Below are 18,442 nucleotides of genomic sequence, written 5' to 3'. Positions count from 1 at the left end.
AGAGACTGTAATAATTTGAGGGTTTTCCTTTGGTCCCGACAGAGTTTGGTGCATCTAACAACCCGCATCAGTTTATAGTTCTTTGGCGCTTTAATTAGAACACACTCCACACTTCATACAATTGGGACGTCTAATCAGTAAAACTAATGCAACAACTTTATGAAAAAACAATGATGGAGCATCTTTGCTTTCACCATAAACAGTGCAAACTATAGTGAATTGAACTGGTGCTTGTGTTGCACCACGATGCGAATGTGTATTTGGTGATTTTGGTGTTAATACAAGGGTAACATAAACATTAGTATTTTTGCATGTGAAATTGGCTTTTGTGATGATGATATAAGAATCTAGGGGCTCTAGAATTTGAGTAAAGGGAACTATTGCATGGGTGTGAGTCCCTCGTGAGATAGTAAAAATCTTATATAAAGAGTGTGTATAACAATGAGTAAACGTATTCTATTTCACATCAGGTATAAATTAAGTAATTCTCGGATTAATATTTGAACACCAGAGAGCTCATGTGACTACTTATTTTGAGTGTGAACTTTTCATTGATGCTACACAATAACTCCATAGTTTAATAACAAAGCTACACATTTCCCTTTTCTTTCTTGTGAAGAAGCTTTTTATTTATTTATTTGCTTTCTTTTTAATTTTTTAAAAAATAGTCATACAATGGTATCAGCTGGGCTGAACTAATCTTAGCCCAAATACGCAGTGGTCAGACTTGGGCTAACTAATTTAATCAGGAGATTGGTCCAACCCAGGCCCACACGTGGTCCATGAAAACTCTGAATGTCTCCATATAAAACCCTCCATCACTCTCGCTAGACCTAGGAGATGAACCCTAGTTGACACAATGAAGCTGTTGATCAAATCCTCAAAAGTGAATAAATTTACTACCATATGGTATGGACTGTCCGTATCTCTTCTTCTACTCGAGAATTACTGCTAAATGAACGATTTGGTTATGTTTAATCTGATAATATGTGTGATTTCATGAGTTTCTGAGATTTTACGAATTTTCTCGTGTTTGAATTTATTAAATATTGTTAAAGAAATCTTATTAGGCATATGCTCTTATTCTTTTTTCATTTCTTGATGTAATTATTTAGCTATGCGATAAAGAATATATATATGTGTATATTACAAAATATGAAGTAAGATGGGGAACAGAGATGTGGGTTTAACAAAACTTATCGGATAGTACTTGCATTTAGAAATCTGAGTCTATATTTTGTTTTGTATTCTCTTCCTGGCTTGCATTTTTTCGTATTTTTTCAATTTAATTTGGATTTCTTATGGCCCAACTATAGCATACAATGTTGTACCAAGTTGTTTTATCATATGGCATGCTTAGACCAAATTTCTTTTTTAAGTTCATAACCGGTATTTTTGTTCCAAATATCTAACATGCATAAATCTGGAATCTTAGCCAGCAGACAATGCTGAAAGGCAACAAATATGTTGCTATGCCTCTTTCACTATATATATGTGTGTGTCAAATTTTATTTTATATACATGCAATTCATCGTCAATGCAAATATTCATATATTTTCATGAAATAATTGCATAATTTGTCTTGCCTTGTTTATTTATCTACTTTTCGGTATCTTCGTGCAAAGTTTGTGCAAATGATGGCTTACACTTGATCTCTGAACTTCAGGTAAGTTCACATGTTGACAAGTTTTTATCACTGATGCCCTACTCTTTGCGCTTCCTGTTTATCTCATTTTGTTTTTGGCGTCTCATTTATCTTTGCTTTCCATCCTGAGTGATGGTGTTAGAGGTCTCATTGAGTGTTTTAAGATCTTTTTTTTTTTTTTTTTTTTTTTGCCACAATAAAGGCCTGTAACACATGTTGTCAGTTTCAATTGTCAAAAATTAATTGTATTTTTTTTTTTTCTTATGACATGTGTTAAAGGTTTAGTGATCACAATTTTCAATAATTAAGGTTGGATTCCATGTCATAATTAATCCAACTAGTATAGTATTATTTGGGTCGTTCTTGTAATGGGGGTGGCTAAACAAAATCCTTTCTGGAGTCTTCCATATGATATTTGCTGTGAACAAGAAGGCCAATATGAATTACATTTTGGGTCAGATCACTATCTTTAATGCCCCAATTATATCTTGAAGTATTAAGTAATAACTAGTAACTGTAAACTTGATAAACTTCATAGTTCAAACAAACAAAAATCTAGAATCTTTTTCCAGTGGATGGTAAGTGATAAATCTATAATTCTATTTGTTGAAGAAAAATTCTGATTCATTCACCACCTTATATTATATTTCATGTAGAAGAAAAATATAATCTCGCTCAAGGTGTTTTATGATCTGTTGTGTTCCTCAGTTGAGCAACAACTTTTTGTTTTAGTTATCATGTAAATGGTGTTTTTTCTGACAATTATAATACTGCATTTATATCTCAATGAGACCACTTAAGTCTGCTATGTTTAATTTTTAGCTATATTGTATGATTCTATTTGTTGTCTTATATTGACACTGACCTACATGGGAAAAAAAAAAGGAGAAGGTTCCAAACAATTTAGATGGACAAAACCAATGGAGAGGATGCTATTGAATATGCATGCCGATGAGGTGAATAACGGGAATAAACCTAATAACAGGTATAAGTTAGTTCTTTTTATCGAGTAGCAAATGCAATAAATGAGCATTTTGGATTTGAATGCTCGTCCGATCATGTAGAACACTGTCTTCGAACTGTAAAAAATGTATGGTCGACAATAGACCAACTTTGTTGAAAATCAGGATTTGAATGGGATGAGAATATGAAGATGGTAGTAGTTAATCCAACTGTATATGATGAACATATTCAGGTATGCATTTTTTCATGATCAGTGTTGTTATTTTAATGAATATGGAACTATTATAGTTTTTGAAATTTTGTCACTCTCTTTTTTAATCTAAAACAGATGAATCCTAGTCATGAGAAGTACCTCAACAAAAATATTGAAATGTATGATGAAATCTCTCTAGTTGTCGGTAAGAATAAAGCAAAAGGAAATTTTAGTAAATCATCAATGGAGGAAGAGATAACGACACATTTGGAATATACCGATGGCTTGAGTCAGTACCTTTAGATAATGGCATTAGCACTGAAGAAGCATCAATGGAGAAAGAGATTGGTAAAAGAGTGATCTCATCAAGTGCAACGTCATCCAAATCAAGACAACATGGCAAGAGAAGTCGCATCTCGTATGAGACAGATCAACTTGAAAGCATTTTGGCAAAACTTGGAGAGGTAGCTGCTGCCCTTAGTAAATTGACTGAGGATTGAGAGGATCGATTGGATATTAACAAGCTATATAAAGAGGGGATGAAGACAAGTGGTTTTGGTTAGGAGTTTCTTGCCACAGCATTTGATTATTTGGTGCAGCATGCAATGCTTGCAAAGGCATTTCTTGTCAAAAATTACAGGCATCGAAAATTTTGGCTTAAAAATTTTCAAAAGCAAGGCCATTAGTATGGTGGGATTTGGAGTAGGCGTTGGATTGCTTTGAGAAGGATCAGTGGGGTTTGGTATATTTGGATTGTGATTTTGCTAATATTTACTCTTTTAAAGATACAAAAGAAGTTAGGGAGTTCTTGGATTGCATCATTTCAGGTGGTGGAGAGGTTTTGCTTTTTTCATGAATGATGAACAGGGAAGTTTCTTTTTTGGGTTGCGACTGCATTAGGACTTCCAGATATGCATATTTCCAAGCTAGCAATTGTATCATACATACCAATTTGAGCAGCAACTTTTTTTCAGAATTTAGTTTGTTCTCTTTTGAAGGTGAGTGATGGCATTCTCTTGTTAGACTAAAAGAGTTACCATGTAAATTAGGAAGACATGAAAGGAGATAGTTGCGTAGATGGTTGATATTGTGATTGTACTAAGTTAATAGATGGTAATGGTCATGTATGCAGTTTGATTTTAGTGGTTAACAAACTCATTTAAGTTGAGCTCTGGCATGATCTTGGGTTATTCATCTGTTACAAAGGCGTCCGGCCTAAGAATCATCTCACAAAATGAAGATCTGGTGGGCTACTTTTATTTTTGGTAAATTATCCTTTGGGTTACTACAAATTTATTAGTAGATTTTTTGTATAGTTAGTTTTTGGCTATGCTTATTGCAGCATAACTTGATTCTAAAATTTTTGAGACCAAAATAGAAAATAGTGAAGAATTAGATTAAGTTTTCATTTTTAGTTTTTAAATTAATTAATTAATTATTTTTTGCATTATTCTTGAATTTTAAGGGCTCATTCCATCCAATGGTCTTGGATGGGATGTTCTAGAATTGTAATTTTTTTTGGTTGGAGTGATACTAATAGCAGATCTTTCTTAATTCGATAATGCAGCACATTCATGTTCTTTCTACTCATCATGTGATTCCACTATATCATGCATAAAGTAATACCAACGTGTTTTATCATGTGGCATTGCTTAGACCAAATTTCTATTCATAAATCATATTTCCGTTACTAGCTATCGCCTGCACCAGTGTAACATGCTTAAACCTGGAATCATAAAAGGCAACAAATTAGTGCTATGCCTCTTCCACTATGGGTATATGTTTCAAATTTTTTTTTATTAATATACACGCGTTTCCTTATGGCAAATGATGGCTTACACTTGATCTCTGAACTTACAGGTAAGTTCACATGTTGACAAGTCTTTATAACTGATGCCCTAGTCTTCACACTTCCCATTTATTTCTTCTTCTTCTTTATTTTTTATTTTTGGCTTCTCATTTAGCGATATAAATACAATTTGTCCTCCTTATTGTTCATGGGTAAATCATCTTTGCTTAACTTCCAAAAAATATATATATATATTTCTTTGCTTTCCATCTTGGGTGATGGTGTGAGAGGTCTTATAGAAAGTTTTAAGATCTTTTATCCACACTGGAGGTCTGTAACACAAGTCAGTTTCAATCGTCAAAAATTTTTAAATTTCAGTACTAGCAAATTGTGTATTGTATAGCGAGTTCCATTTTAGAGTCTGGATTCTGAATGTTTGGTAATTGTATGTCATGGGATATTTTTGTAGGAATTATCATTGTTTTGGTTTTCTTTGTTTTAATTGTCATTGTTTTGGCTGTTGGTAGGAATGTCAAATGTGCATGTGTGCATGCTGTGCATGTTATTTGAATCATTCTAGTTGTTCCTTATGACATTTCAATTGCGCACATATCATGATCTATTTCCTTCATCTCTGGCTGCAAAAGTTATAATATTCTATTTCTTGTATTGTTTTTCCCACATTTAACTTCTCCTTTACATCTGAAGTATTACTAGTTACTCGTTCGTTCTTACTGGTTTCCTGAGATATTCTACCCGGAGTCATTTGTTTTTTAGTTGGTTAGGAACAATTTAGACAGCATGTTTTTATGTTTCTTGTACACTCCTGATTTTGGCAGCTGCTATAAAAATAATCATATTCGTGTTATGTTAGGATTGTGTTGGTGTTGACTCCCTTTTATATATTGGAACTGCGAGGTTTCATTTCTAAACCCATGGACAAGAAACTGGAACTACTTTGTCAAAGTTGCTGACCTTATGAAGGCTCCTCCTTTCTGTGCTGAAAATATTAGTGAATTTACTAATTTTGAACATAACGGTAAAAATGGGTAATGAGAATGCTTGTCATTTTTATAACTTAAATGGCCAAATAAGTAACAACAATAAGAGCAAGGTGGTACATGCCAAGTGCTGTTTGGCAGAACTGAAAAGTATTAATTTAAGAATCAATTTTTAAGTGTTGAAAATATTAAGTGGTAATTATAAAATAAATATTTCTTTGACATTTTTTAAAACTTTCATTGATTTTTTTGTCACTTAAAATTTTATAATAAGTGGTTCATAATTACGGAATTGAATTAGCAAACTGGCACCAAACTTACTATTCATACTTTAGTGAATTTTTTTGCTACTTTGGAAATTTTTGTGTAAATTGTCTCTTTAAAATGTATTTCTCCTTTTTACACACTTAGGGATTATTTTCATATAAATGATGCTAATAATTTATATTTACCATTTGATAGAGTCAAAGTCTTAAATACTGTTTACCCTTATAGAAGTACCATATTTAGACACATAGGTACTACTTTTTGTGCATACAGGTACTATTTTTGGTCATCAAGTATCACGTTTTATATTGCACAAAAAAATAGTATCTTACGCACAAAAAGTGGTACTTGTTACGTACACAAAAAGTGGGATTTTTGTGCCCAAAACAAAAATGATACACGGCATGCCCAAAATGTGATACATATTTGCCAAAAAGTAATACAACCTTGAAAGTGAATAGTATTTTTCCAGGTCAACATTAATATTTTGGTCAACATAATTTTTTTTAAAAAAAAATTATAAAGACTTTAACTTCAGTAAATAATAAATATGGGGGCATTATCACCATTTACACAAATACTTGAAATAAAATGAATTGAGTTAGAATAACAATGGAAGGTGTCATATCAAGGTAAGGTTTTTTGGTTACTGGTCCTACCTCTGCACCGTATCACACATTGGCCCTGTTTTTGTTTCGGACGAAAAATTCCTTTCCTTTACCGTAAAAACGGTAGTGTTTGTTTGATCTCACTCAACAAAAGGAAGAGAGAGAGAGAGAGAGAGTGAGTGTGTGTGTGTGTGTGTGAGAGAGAGAGAGAGAGACTCAGTTCCTTGATAGTCCCAATCGTTTTTCCGTAATAGCGTACATATCCATCCTCTATGTTCATGCCCACCAGTTGTTTGTTGAAATTCCCACGCCAGCTCGATTGCCTTCCAATTCCTTCCGAGAAACATATTGCTCTCTCATGTAATACAAAATCTCAGCAACCTCACATTTGAATTCCTCAATCATCCAAAATTGAGACATGGAGAGCTTAATTTCATCCCGTTGTCTGCTTCCTGTCTCAGAAATGCATGTTTTTCGTGGGGTCAAACGGTTCAGCAGAGCTGCATTTGACACGCACCCATCAAGCATATGTAGAATATTGTTGATGGCACAATCTAGTACCAGAATTTACCATCGAAAACTGCCCAAGAACCTTCGTTATCCTCGACGCACCAAACTTCCACCAGACGTCGGGGTTAACACCTTCTTCAAAAAGGACACGCTCAATGTCACCGATACCACTTCACATACAGATTTGATTCAAAATGGACCACCTGATTCTATTGACAAGAGTCTTGGGCCTGATGGGCAGTATGACACTGAAACTGAGGATAGTGAAGACGAAGAGGAACAAAAGGAAGAAGAAGATGATGATACAGTTTGGGAACAAGATGAGATTGAAGCAATCTCATCTCTCTTTAGAGGAAGGATTCCTCAAAAACCTGGAAAATTGAGTAGGGACAGGCCTCTTCCACTCCCACTTCCGTACAAGCTTCGACCTTTGGGACTTCCCACACCGAAGAAACGAGCTTCTTCAGCTGCAATTTCTTCTCGGCAATCATTATCCAAGCAAGTATACAAGAACCCGAGTATTTTAATTAATCTGGCCAAGGAAATTAGAAACCTTCCCTCTGAGGAAGATGCATCTGTTGTTCTAAAGAAGTGGGTTCCATTCCTGCGAAAGGGGTCCTTATCATTGACAATCCGGGAGTTAGGACACATGGGTCTTCCAGACCGTGCTCTGCAGACGTTCTCCTGGGCTCAGAAGCAACCTCAACTATTCCCGGATGATCGGATTCTGGCTTCAACTGTTGAGGTCTTAGCAAGGACTCGTGAGTTAAAATTGCCATTCGACCTTGAGAAGTTCACGAGCTTGGCTAGTCGGACTGTGATTGAGGCAATGATAAGGGGGTTCATTAAAGGAGGAAGCTTCAAACTTGCCTGGAGGCTTCTTCTACTTGCCAAGGATGGTAAAAGAATGTTGGGTTCCAGCATATATGCTAAATTTATACTAGAACTAGGAAAGAACACAGATAAGGAGATGCTGGTATTGACCTTATTAGAAGAACTCGGAGAAAGAGAAGATCTGAATTTAAGCCAGCAGGACTGTACATCTATCATGAAAGTCTGTGTAAAGCTTGGGAAATTTGAAATAGCGGAGAGTCTTTTTAACTGGTTCAAACAATCCGGGGATGGTCCAAGTGTGGTTATGTACACTACCATGATTCATAGCCATTATTCAGCGAATAAATACAGGGAGGCATTGACACTGGTCTGGGAAATGGAAGGTTCAAATTGTCTATTTGATCTTCCTGCTTATCGCGTGGTAATAAAGCTTTTAGTTGCTTTGAATGATCTCCCAAGGACTGTTAGATATTTCTCCAAACTTAAGGAGGCAGGTCTCACTCCAACATATGACATTTACCGGGACTTGTTCACGATCTACAAGGTCTCTGGGAGAGTGTCGAAGTGTAAAGAGGTATGCAGGGAGGCCGAAATGGCAGGTTTCATATTGGATAAGCAAATGAGGTCAGAGTTGTTGCAACTTCAACGTAAATCAGGTTAGGGGTTTCAGATAACTAGTTAAATGTAATTATCGATTACATGTGATTTTTATTTTTGAATGTATTTGGTGTCCAAAAAGTTTTCTTGGTGGTTTCTGGGTGCAGTAAATCTCACACCTTATGCTCATATACCCGATTTTATAGTCGTCTGTTGGATCCTTGATTCCGGTGTTACCACCGATAGCTCAGATTCTTCTGGTATTCATGTTTATGACATAATATATGTAATCACTGTTTTCATTTGTGCCATTCTTCTTGATAATACTTGGTTAATAATGCTTCATATGGAACTAGTTTATCTATGCTTCTTATTATAATTCAAGATGCCTACTCATCCATTTGAGCAGAAACTGGATGCACTAGCCAACAAGTATAGCCATTGATTCTTGATGAAAGATTAATTCCACCACTAGTTATTGGAACTATTCATTTAGTGTTTACTACAATTTCTTTTTGATTTGTTGATCTAATTAATAAGGTCAGTTTTGATGTAGCAACACTATCTCACTTGGTTCCTTTGACAATGTGTTGTCGGTTTTAATTGCTTCTAGTCCTCTCTGTCGTCGTAACGTGCAAGCAGAGGATGAATTGCATAAGGCCCCAACTGATATAGGTTGAAGATTGTAATTTTAATTGGTCTGGATCATGATTTATGCTTGAATCCTAGTGAGGACTGTGATCAAGACTAGTACAATCTTATGCAATACTTCTCTTTCTCACTACTGTTGTTCATACCGACTTCTTTACCAAGATGATCTGCATTCCAGATTTGTGTTCTGCTTCTCTTCTGAAGTTTGTGCTACGTCTTGCAACTATGCTTCTTCCCTCTTTATAACAACTTCATTGGTGATCAATGTGATCATACTTGCCGTCTTGCCCACTGCACGTGGCTTGTGGGATGTTGCGTGTGCCCGGAGGTGGGGAAAAAAAAAAGTGATCATACTTGCCTTGGCATCATTGTTTGCTATACTAAAGGCCATACTTTAAACTTTAATGTTTGCCATGATATTGTGCCAGTGAAAGTTTGGTGCCAACATCTGATATCAGTTGTGGTTGGAATTTAGCATAGTCAAGTGTGAATCCAATAAAATGGCAGTATGGCAACCAACAATTATTTTGTCAATAAATTTTATTTTTATTTTTGCTGCATGAAGGTTTAATAAGAAATTTCCATCCTAGTGTTTTCATTGAGGATCAAAATCTTGACACCATTTCTTGCAATACCACGGGATTGAGAAATTCTTTTATAGTCCCAGTCAATCACAATTCGACACAAATAAACGTGTCAACTTTATTCAATTTTATTATGATTCGCCAAAATCATGTAAATCGCCCAAATCACGCCCTTCTTTCCACATTCAAAGTGGTCACTATTTTATGGTGGTTACTACTGTAGGGATTATTACATATAAATGGTGCTAATGACCAATATTATTTGATGGCATTATTTAATGACCCATAGTTTCGAAAAAATAAAGACATGAAAAAACACTGTTTGTCCTTACATAGGTACCACATTTAGGCAAATAGGTACCACATTTTGTGCATCAGGTACCTGAATGCACAAAAAGTGCAAAAAGTGGTATCTATATGAATAAATGTGGTATCTCTATATCTAAAACAAAAGTGGTACCTGATGCACAAAAAGTGACAGTGAACAGAAGTCAGCATTTTGGTCAACTTTATTTTTTCAAAACTATTAGACTTTGACTCCATCAGATTTCTTCTTTCTTTTTTTATTTCAATTTCACCACATTAATTTTGAATTTGCATCATCTTTATTTTGAGATTATATTAATTTTATTTCGAAATTTTTACCACTGGTAGCAACATCGGTAATTGAAATTAGATTACTTTTTAATTCGAGTTTTCGCTACTTCTGTTTTGAAGCAATGGTCGTGCAGTTGGAATGTTTAAACTACACGTGGGGTACAAGTTAAAGCATAATTGGCACAACCTCAATTATTAGAATTTTACTGAGTATATGCGCGGCTATGCGGGCACAACTTTGATCATATATTTCACAGAGTTAACTAAAATAATCCAACGAGTTAATAACATAGCAATTATGCTTTAACATTCTCCCAAAATCAATTTTAACACATAAGAATTAGCTCAACAAATAACCCTTACGAAAACTTGAATTGCAATGAAAGACTTTTGTCCACTTCAAGAGGATTTAAGTCCAAATAACAAAAAAGAAAAAATTAGAATATTATAAAATAAAATTGGCCAAGGAAAAAAAAATATCTATAAAAATTCCCTTTACTTTTTTTATACACCCAAGGGCCAAGTCCCAACCATAGTCACGGGTCTCAAACACACGTGACACACCCCGTTCCAAGACCCTCCCGCTCTCTCTCCCCTCGACGTCGTTTCGATTTCCGTGTGATTCTCACGCGCAAACTCCATCTGTTCATAAGAAAAAAATAAAAAATAAAAATAACGCCTGTTTGAAGAGAGAGAAAGAGAGAGAAAGAAAGAGAGATTACGCCAACAACGGGTAAGGTGGCAGCAGCGGAGATGAAGAAGAAGAGAGGACGACCTTCTGTCTTAGATCTCCAAAAACGCATTCTCAATCAACAAAAACAAACCCTAATCACTTCCAAACCTAATTTCAACAGCAACCCTAGCAGCCGTCGATCCACTCGTCGGAACCCTAACTTCGACGACGGAACCTCTCCGTCGCCGGACTTCATTGAGGCCGACGGAGACGATGACGACGAGCGCAAAGAGAAGAAGGTCAAGCTCGTCGTCCGTTTGCCCCCTTCCAATCAACATTTTCATCAGCCTGGATCCTCCGCCAATTCTCTATCCCTCTCCCTCAATTCGGCTTCTTACGCTTCTGATTCCAATGCCGATGCTGAAAATCGCGCCAAGAAACGGAGGATCAATGCCGTCGGTGACGGATCTGGTGAAATCGCTACTGATCAGGTCACCAATTTATATAAATATATATGTGTATGTGTGTGTATATATATATATCTCTAAAATTCCCCCCGATAAATTAGCTTTTCAAAGATTTCGAAACTTATGGGTTACTTCTCTATACTTCTATATTTGGAAATCGAAAAAGAATCGATTTTATCTATTTTCTATTTTTGATTTTCTTTTGTTTTGTTTAGAATATACGGTGTGTTGATGGGATTTGAATCTTTTGGAATTTCGCGCTTAATTAGAACGCTCTTTTCTGGTCCCCTCGGTGGCTTCCAAGATCGGAAGTTGAGTGCATGTGTTGGACTTGGTTTTGGTTTTGGAAATATATACATAAAGCTTGTATATTTATTCTTTTTAATGTTTTGTAATCTGGTTGAGTCATAGTTTTTCAGTTTCTAATCAGTATAAATTCTTCCTATTATTATTTTATTCTTGATTGTTCGTATTTAAGCGACCTTTATTTATGTACAGAAAGTGGGTACACACACCATCATGTCTTGGAAAAAGTTTAGATTTGTCTTTTCTTTAATTATTCTCAGTTATTATCACATGCACTTGCTCTATGTGTGTTCAATTATACTGCAACTGTCGTTGTTTGTGATTCTTCAATAACCACTAGGTTTAATTCTAATTAAAAAATTTCGTCTGACCTCATCTATTTGCAGGGTCAAAAGCTTTCTGAATCAATGAAATCTATACATGGTTCCAATCAAAACTCCATTCTTTGACAAAAGGAATTTTGTTTCAAATTCCCAGTATTTTAATTCTGTTTAAATTTAATTATATCTTTTATTTGAGGGCAGGGATGCCAATGGAGTCGGGCCCCACAACACCTTTGCCAGACAAAAAGTTGGTTCTGTTCATCCTTGACAGGCTTCAAAAGTGTGTTTTTTCTTTTCCGACTTCTTATAGGTTCTTTTCCATTGTACTATTAATTTGGATTTTAGCAATAAGCTTTTTGGTTCTTTAAACTTAACTGCAGGAAGGACACTTATGGGGTATTCTCAGAGCCTGTAGATCCAGATGAGGTGCTTGCTGATGCTACCTTGAGTTCCAAAAAATTGGACAATTATAACTGGTGCTACTTGAATTCCCATTTCTTAAATTGATATTGGAACAGTTGTTATGCAGCTTCCTGATTACCATGAAATTATAGAGCATCCAATGGATTTTGGGACTGTGAGGCAGAAATTAAATGAGGGACTTTATTCCAACCTAGAGGATTTTGAGGTTGGTTTTTGACTGTCTGACTCTATGTTTTGGGTATTTGAACTTTGTGTTTGAAAATAAAATTTGTGTTTGTTGCTGGATATTGTTTCTGTCATGGCATCTAGTGTAGATGTAGAGCTTATTCCAGTGTATAAGTTCATGAATAATTCTTTCAGTTTCTGGGAAATGCTTAGCTGCAACTTGTTTCTGGTCAATGCTGAAATATTCAGCTTTCAGCATTTGTATGTGTTGTCTATAAATGCACATTCAGTAGAATTATTATATATGTGGATTTTTGCATTGACTTCAGCATGTCTTTCACTAAGGATCAAGAACTCTGTTGGTCACTTCAAATTGTATGACCCCCTACTTTTAGAGATTGATTAATGATAAATGATGCAGGCACTTTAGAATAGTATTTATACAGTTTCCTTGAAAAGAATAGCCACAATATGTGATGAAGGGAGATGTGAGAATCTGGGGGAGGAGGAGGTGGAAAGAAGATCAAAATATATTTTCTTACTGGATCTTGGTGGTGGTCTGAAATTTGATGTGCTTTTGAGTACTGTAAGATCCATCGACATATATAATGAACGAGGAATTGGGATCTGAAAGTTCGGTTGAATGTGAATGTTCCACTGCCATGTAATGCATGCTTAATCGATCTTACAATATATTTATGTCGCTTGATTTGTGATCATGGTGTTAATGGATTATTTTAATCTTTTCCATGTCTGCCATCTACCGTTTATTGCATCTAAATGCACTATAATGTTATCTAGTTAATATTACTCTGGGTGGTTGAAGCAGGGGCACTGGCTGTGCCTTAACTTACCCTTGGACATGATGGAGGGGACAACTAAAGACATTTGTTGGTTGTATACCTTTCAATGGAAATAGTAGTATTTGAATGAAGATCAGGGAATATGACTCCCTGTACGACTTTGTTGTTTTTTCTCTTGTGTTTCAGTCAGATTACTTCATTTTGTTGTGATTATCTGTTGTTCATCTAACAAGCAATGGAATGTAAACAATAGCCTTTTTGTTGGAACATTCTCTCCCTCTTTTGAGGTGTTGAAACTTTTTCTTTTTCCTTTCATAAAAAAGTAAAAAAGAAAAAAATTATCGTAAGATAAGCATTGCAAGAACTACTTTTAAGGTGACCAATTATAATTATATTGATTTCTATCTGTATAGGTTTCAGAAATTAACTACCATTTTAGTTTACGCCGACACGTGTGATGTGCTTCTGTAAGGTCTGTAATCTGCTTGCAGTGTACCATCTTCTATAGTATCTCAATGGTTGGTGCTCAATAATTTAATTAAGTACGGATACTACACAATATGTGTGGATACACTGACATGAGAAATTTTAAGAACAGGACACAAACATGGTGAGAATTTGTCAATATATACAGATAATTAGATGCATACATTTATTATATAAGACAAGCATATAATTTTGATTAATTATCTGAACTTATGCACTAAGATTATAAAAATGCTACCCTCAATTAATGTATTTTTATCCTTATGATTACATTCTACCCCTTTGTTTAAAAACTGTAAGTTGCATGTTTGTTTATATTGTTCTCTAGAGTGTTGGGCATGGTTCCTTAAGATGTGTTTCGTACAGCATAATTCTAGCACTGGGGAGTGTTTGGAACAATTGATTTATTTTTTATTTATCCATGAGGTGTCACCATGTTAGATACCTAACTAGGATACATAAATTTGGCTTGAAAAAAACCTGTCTTGCACACTTAACAACACAATATGCTACATTAAAATATAACATTATGCTATTATTCTTTAAAAATGAACTCGATAATAATCAAAATTAAGTGGGTAAAAGAGAGAGAGAGAGAGAGATTCCGTCTATCTAAAAATTAGGTAATCCTTCTTTGCTATCACATTTGAGTTTTTCTTCTTCTTCCATCATCAAGATTAGAGGATCCTGGCATCTGATTTGGTTACGTGTTTCGGACATATATCCCATACATACCCTTCTTGTGATGTGTCAACATAGGTTTGTTGAGGGGAATAGGATAGTCCGGGTAACACAGCTCTAATCTCCCTAATGTGGGAAGTACAATTATATTATTATTGAGAACATCATTGATAAAAAAAGGGAGCGTGGCTCCGTTGAAATGTTTATGACCTTTTGTATGTGCTATATTAGCATCATTCGATTAATTTTTTAGTAATCTAAGATACATTTGATGAAATGATATTCCCATTCAATATTTGTATAGCTTTAAACTATAAAAGGTTACAATTTGGGTTAGTCTATAAGAGTAAAGCAGTTTGAATTGATGACAAACTTGTAGCTTGTGTTGCTATTTCAAGATTATGTATCAAAACTTGTGATAGTTTAGCTAGCTTTTTCCATGAACTCATCGAATCAGAGTTTTACTTAAAGCAATATCTTTGTCATGTTACCTTCCCCCCGAGTATTTTGGTGATTTCTCTTTCTAAAATTTGATGTTGATATTTTAGGATTCTGAACTCACTCACTATTTAATATCTGCAGGCTGACATTCTCTTGATATGTTCAAATGCAATGCAGTATAATGCTCCAGACACTGTTTACTTTCGACAGGTGCGGCGAAGTCTGAACGCATTCCATTTTTCCCTAATAAATTTACTTTTAAGTTGTTTTGAATGTTGGGCATTTTTTGTTAGGCCCGGTCCATACATGAGCTTGCAAAGAGGGACTTTGAAAATTTGAAACAAGTTAGTGATGATGGTGAACCACGACCAATAGTTGTGAGGAGAGGCAGGCCACCAAGCAAGAACTTGGAAAAGTCTGTGGGCAGACCCCCCCTTGAGCGTTTTGGTCCTGAGATTTCCTCAGATGCAACTGTTGCTACTGGAGGAGATAATGCCATTGGGTCCAACTCTTACAATCTAAATAGAGGACCTATGGATGCACTGGTCAGAGATTTCCACCGGTCACGCCATAATGAAACTTACACCCACTCATTGTCTGAATGGAATGATGAATTTCCAGGTTTAGGACTTAAATCCACTGTATTTTGCTGCTAAGTTCCATATTTGTCTGTCAATTTTTTCCTTTTATACTTCAACCTCAGTGAAACAAAAAGTCATTTTTTTTTGGTTTGCAGCTTCCATTTTGAGGGCCGAGGTGAAACATGGGAAGAAACAATTTATATCAGATGAGAACAGGCGTGCCACCTACAAGCAATTCCATCCTTCTTCTTTTGGTCATAATCCCTCTGTATTGACTACCCTCAATGGACATGACAAACAATTGATTGGAGTATGTATCTAGACAAAGTTAATACACTTGTTTTAGTTCTTAATTGGGAGCTGGAAACAGCTTTGCTAGATGCATGGTAACTATTTTCAACCCGAAGTGTTTGGTAACACATGTTAACCTAACTGCATGTTCTGTTCTTTTTGTTTTTTTATTTGGGCCTAATTCAGGTAGGTCTACAATATGAGCATGGTTATGCAAGAAGCCTAGCAAAATTTGCTTCAAATCTTGGTCCTGCTGTTTGGAAAATTGCTTTGAAGAAAATTGAGCGTGTTCTGCCTACTGGACTCAAGTTTGGTCCTGGATGGGTGGGAGTAAATGAGTCATCACAACGGCCCGAATCTTTATCATTTGAGAAGCAGAATTTTTTAAGCAACTCATGCAACGATGGCCGTCCAAGCAGACCCGTAACACCATCTACTTTTGGCTTAAATTCTACTGGTAAATACTGTTCTTCTTCGCCTGGTAAAGACAATATGGTTATAGGTGTTGGTGGACAAATTTTGCAAAATGAGTTGGCTGTAGTGAAGAACTCATTCAGCGATGGCCGTCCAAGCAGACCCGTAACTCCATCTACCCCTGGCTTAAATTCTGTTGGCACATACAAGTCTTCTTCGCCTGGTAAAGACAATATGGTTATAGGTGTTGGTGGACTAAATTTGCAAAATGAGTTTGCTGTAGTGAAGACTGGTGTAGATGGGGTAAGACCTACACGTTCGTTCCAGACTCAGCTAAAAGTACTTCACCCAGATAGGAATGGTTTAAATGTTGGCTCTGGTTATAGTCTTTCATCTCAAACGGGGATGACAGGATTAGGAAGGCCCACTGGACAGTCTGGAATGGAAGAAGCTTCAGTGCCTTCTCAAATGTTTGGCTTGGTTTCTAGGGGAGATAATTTTTCGACTCTTCCAATGGCTGAAAATCATATAATTTCAGAAGAGCCCAAGTTGCCAGGAAATTCTAGAAGTATTCATTTTGGAAATGTATCAGCCCCAGGTAGCAGTCCTGATTCTCACACACCACCTGAAGTGGGATTTTCTAGGAAATCCCCTTGGCAGGGATTGTCACCTCACCATAGACCTTATTCTCTTCCAGTTCCACCTGACCTGAATGTCAGATTCCAGTCTCCTGGCTCGCCTAGTTCTAGTCTTGGTATTGGTTCACCCCAGCAGCCAGATTAGCATTGGAGCTCGTCGTGCGTATTGGCCTTGGCTAAATCATATTCACCTCATCCAAGGTACTTGTTTACTAAAGCTAGATTTTTTTGTAATGGCACCGACACCCCTCCTGCTTTATTGTTGATAACTGATTCCCCCCTTCATGTTCCGTTGGTTGACTGAACGAATTGTGCTTGCTTAAGCAATTAAAATTTTCAGAATAGCCATTTTGGCCTCACAAAAGTGATGGAACCATATAATGCTAGCCTTAATGAAATTCTAATTTCATAAACAATACTGAGACCACTCTCTTATTGCCATACATCAGCATCTACTCTCTGTTCTGTTTTCATCTTTTTAACATTGAAGTGACACACTCCAATTGCTTCACTTAAACACCATTCTTCTTATGACCCCATACAATTTTATTCTCTACTAAAATAACATACCATCAACGTGTTTCTAAACTATGACCCCCAAACTATCATCGAGTATTATGCGTGATGATGGTACTTCACACAAAGCCATTCTTTTCTGCTTTTGGGTATTGCACATATATATGCCACAGACACACTATATTTCTGATCATATAGACATATATTGGTTTTTCTGAAATTGTTTGACCTCCCTTACTAGCAGGTCCACTGCCATGGCAACTCACTCTCATAGTGGAAGTAGTTATGCTGTTGGAGATTTGATGGCAAATTGGAGTGGACTAAAAGGGAGATGGGTGTTAGATAGGTGGCGGTGGATTAGGATACTTTGTTGTATCCAACATGGACGACGACGACGACGACGACAACGGTGGTGGGTTTACTGGGTAGAGTTCTACTCTTTGATTTGTTCGGACAATTAATTCCTAATTCCGTTGGGTCCTGTGATTTCAGCGTTGTATTTAGTAGGGGACAGACAGGCATTGTATTTATCCCGTAATGGTGGCGGGTCAATTTAGCGGTAATATACAAATTTTTTTTCTTACTCCAGATGAATTATAATTTGAGTAATGCTACATTTGATATGACTTGGGCAATCTTTTCACCAAAACTGGGCTCCTATTCCTCCACACTGTTTGTCGAGAAATAAGCCCTGTTAAGGTGCTAGGGGATGCTTGATGGCATTGGATCGTCACACAGTACACATACATCAGTCATGTTACCTAAAGTCTTGCATTACTTTGGGCTTATTCCAATATTTTAACCAATAAATCAAATCCCAAATTTGTGTCAGATTTTGTTAAATTTGTACTGATTATCAATAGAGGAAGCTACTGTCCTTTTTGCGTCGTCGTTATTGGCCACTTTTAACTTCATTAATTACTATATCTTCTGCAGACAAAAATACCTTTTTAAAATTTTCTTCTCTTAACTGTCTTGATTCTTATGTGTAGTAT

The 18,442-nt window shown here is 36.0% G+C and overlaps 2 protein-coding genes, 1 long non-coding RNA gene and 2 other non-coding genes across 7 annotated transcripts; all 5 read left to right on the top strand.

The window, feature by feature from the left end:
• Positions 1-837: 837 nt before the first annotated feature.
• On the top strand, positions 838-4,071 carry LOC132278987 (uncharacterized). 2 transcript variants are annotated; one of them, XR_009471189.1, is made up of 2 exons: positions 838-909; positions 1,667-4,071. It is a non-coding gene; the product is annotated as an uncharacterized LOC132278987 (long non-coding RNA). The 2 variants fall into 2 exon arrangements; XR_009471188.1 differs by having other exon boundaries at positions 1,626-4,071.
• LOC132280636 (small nucleolar RNA snoR101) lies at positions 1,640-1,704 on the top strand. The gene has a single exon (XR_009471643.1). It is a non-coding gene; the product is annotated as a small nucleolar RNA snoR101 (small nucleolar RNA).
• Positions 4,072-4,633: 562 nt separating the features above from the next.
• Positions 4,634-4,699, top strand: LOC132280637 (small nucleolar RNA snoR101). Its single transcript, XR_009471644.1, has one exon. It is a non-coding gene; the product is annotated as a small nucleolar RNA snoR101 (small nucleolar RNA).
• Positions 4,700-6,432: 1,733 nt separating this feature from the next.
• LOC132278877 (pentatricopeptide repeat-containing protein At2g01860) lies at positions 6,433-8,711 on the top strand. The gene has a single exon (XM_059780772.1). It carries the CDS (start codon positions 6,885-6,887, stop codon positions 8,469-8,471), a length of 1,587 nt encoding a protein of 528 aa, XP_059636755.1. The 5' UTR covers positions 6,433-6,884; the 3' UTR covers positions 8,472-8,711.
• A 1,930-nt stretch (positions 8,712-10,641) lies between these two features.
• LOC132277016 (uncharacterized) lies at positions 10,642-18,030 on the top strand. Of its 2 annotated transcripts, none has more exons than XM_059778705.1 (10): positions 10,642-11,403; positions 12,072-12,108; positions 12,210-12,288; positions 12,389-12,434; positions 12,538-12,636; positions 15,149-15,217; positions 15,301-15,628; positions 15,744-15,898; positions 16,066-17,132; positions 17,692-18,030. In XM_059778705.1, exons 1-9 carry the CDS (start codon positions 10,993-10,995, stop codon positions 17,074-17,076), a joined length of 2,235 nt encoding a protein of 744 aa, XP_059634688.1. In that variant the 5' UTR covers positions 10,642-10,992; the 3' UTR covers positions 17,077-17,132; positions 17,692-18,030. The 2 variants fall into 2 exon arrangements, with proteins under 2 accessions (XP_059634688.1, XP_059634687.1); XM_059778704.1 differs by having other exon boundaries at positions 10,643-11,403; positions 17,689-18,030.
• Positions 18,031-18,442: the final 412 nt, after the last annotated feature.

This window comes from Cornus florida, unplaced genomic scaffold, assembly GCF_030987335.1.
Source record: "Cornus florida cultivar Cherokee Brave unplaced genomic scaffold, ASM3098733v1 CherokeeBrave_3.0.0_Hap2_Chr10, whole genome shotgun sequence".
In the NCBI taxonomy this organism is placed as follows: domain Eukaryota; kingdom Viridiplantae; phylum Streptophyta; class Magnoliopsida; order Cornales; family Cornaceae; genus Cornus; species Cornus florida.
The sequence above is the reverse complement of the archived record's forward strand: the minus strand, read 5'-3'. Positions and strand labels throughout refer to the sequence as shown.

Excerpts from the sequence above, each read along its gene's own strand:
- LOC132278877 (XM_059780772.1), top strand. The coding sequence starts at position 6,885 with ATGGAGAGCTTAATTTCATCCCGTTGTCTGCTTCCTGTCTCAGAAATG.
- LOC132277016 (XM_059778705.1), top strand. The coding sequence starts at position 10,993 with ATGAAGAAGAAGAGAGGACGACCTTCTGTCTTAGATCTCCAAAAACGC. Across the intron at positions 15,218-15,300 it reads ACACTGTTTACTTTCGACAG|GCCCGGTCCATACATGAGCT; the intron begins GTGCGGCGAAGT and ends ATTTTTTGTTAG. Across the intron at positions 15,629-15,743 it reads ATGGAATGATGAATTTCCAG|CTTCCATTTTGAGGGCCGAG; the intron begins GTTTAGGACTTA and ends TTTGGTTTGCAG.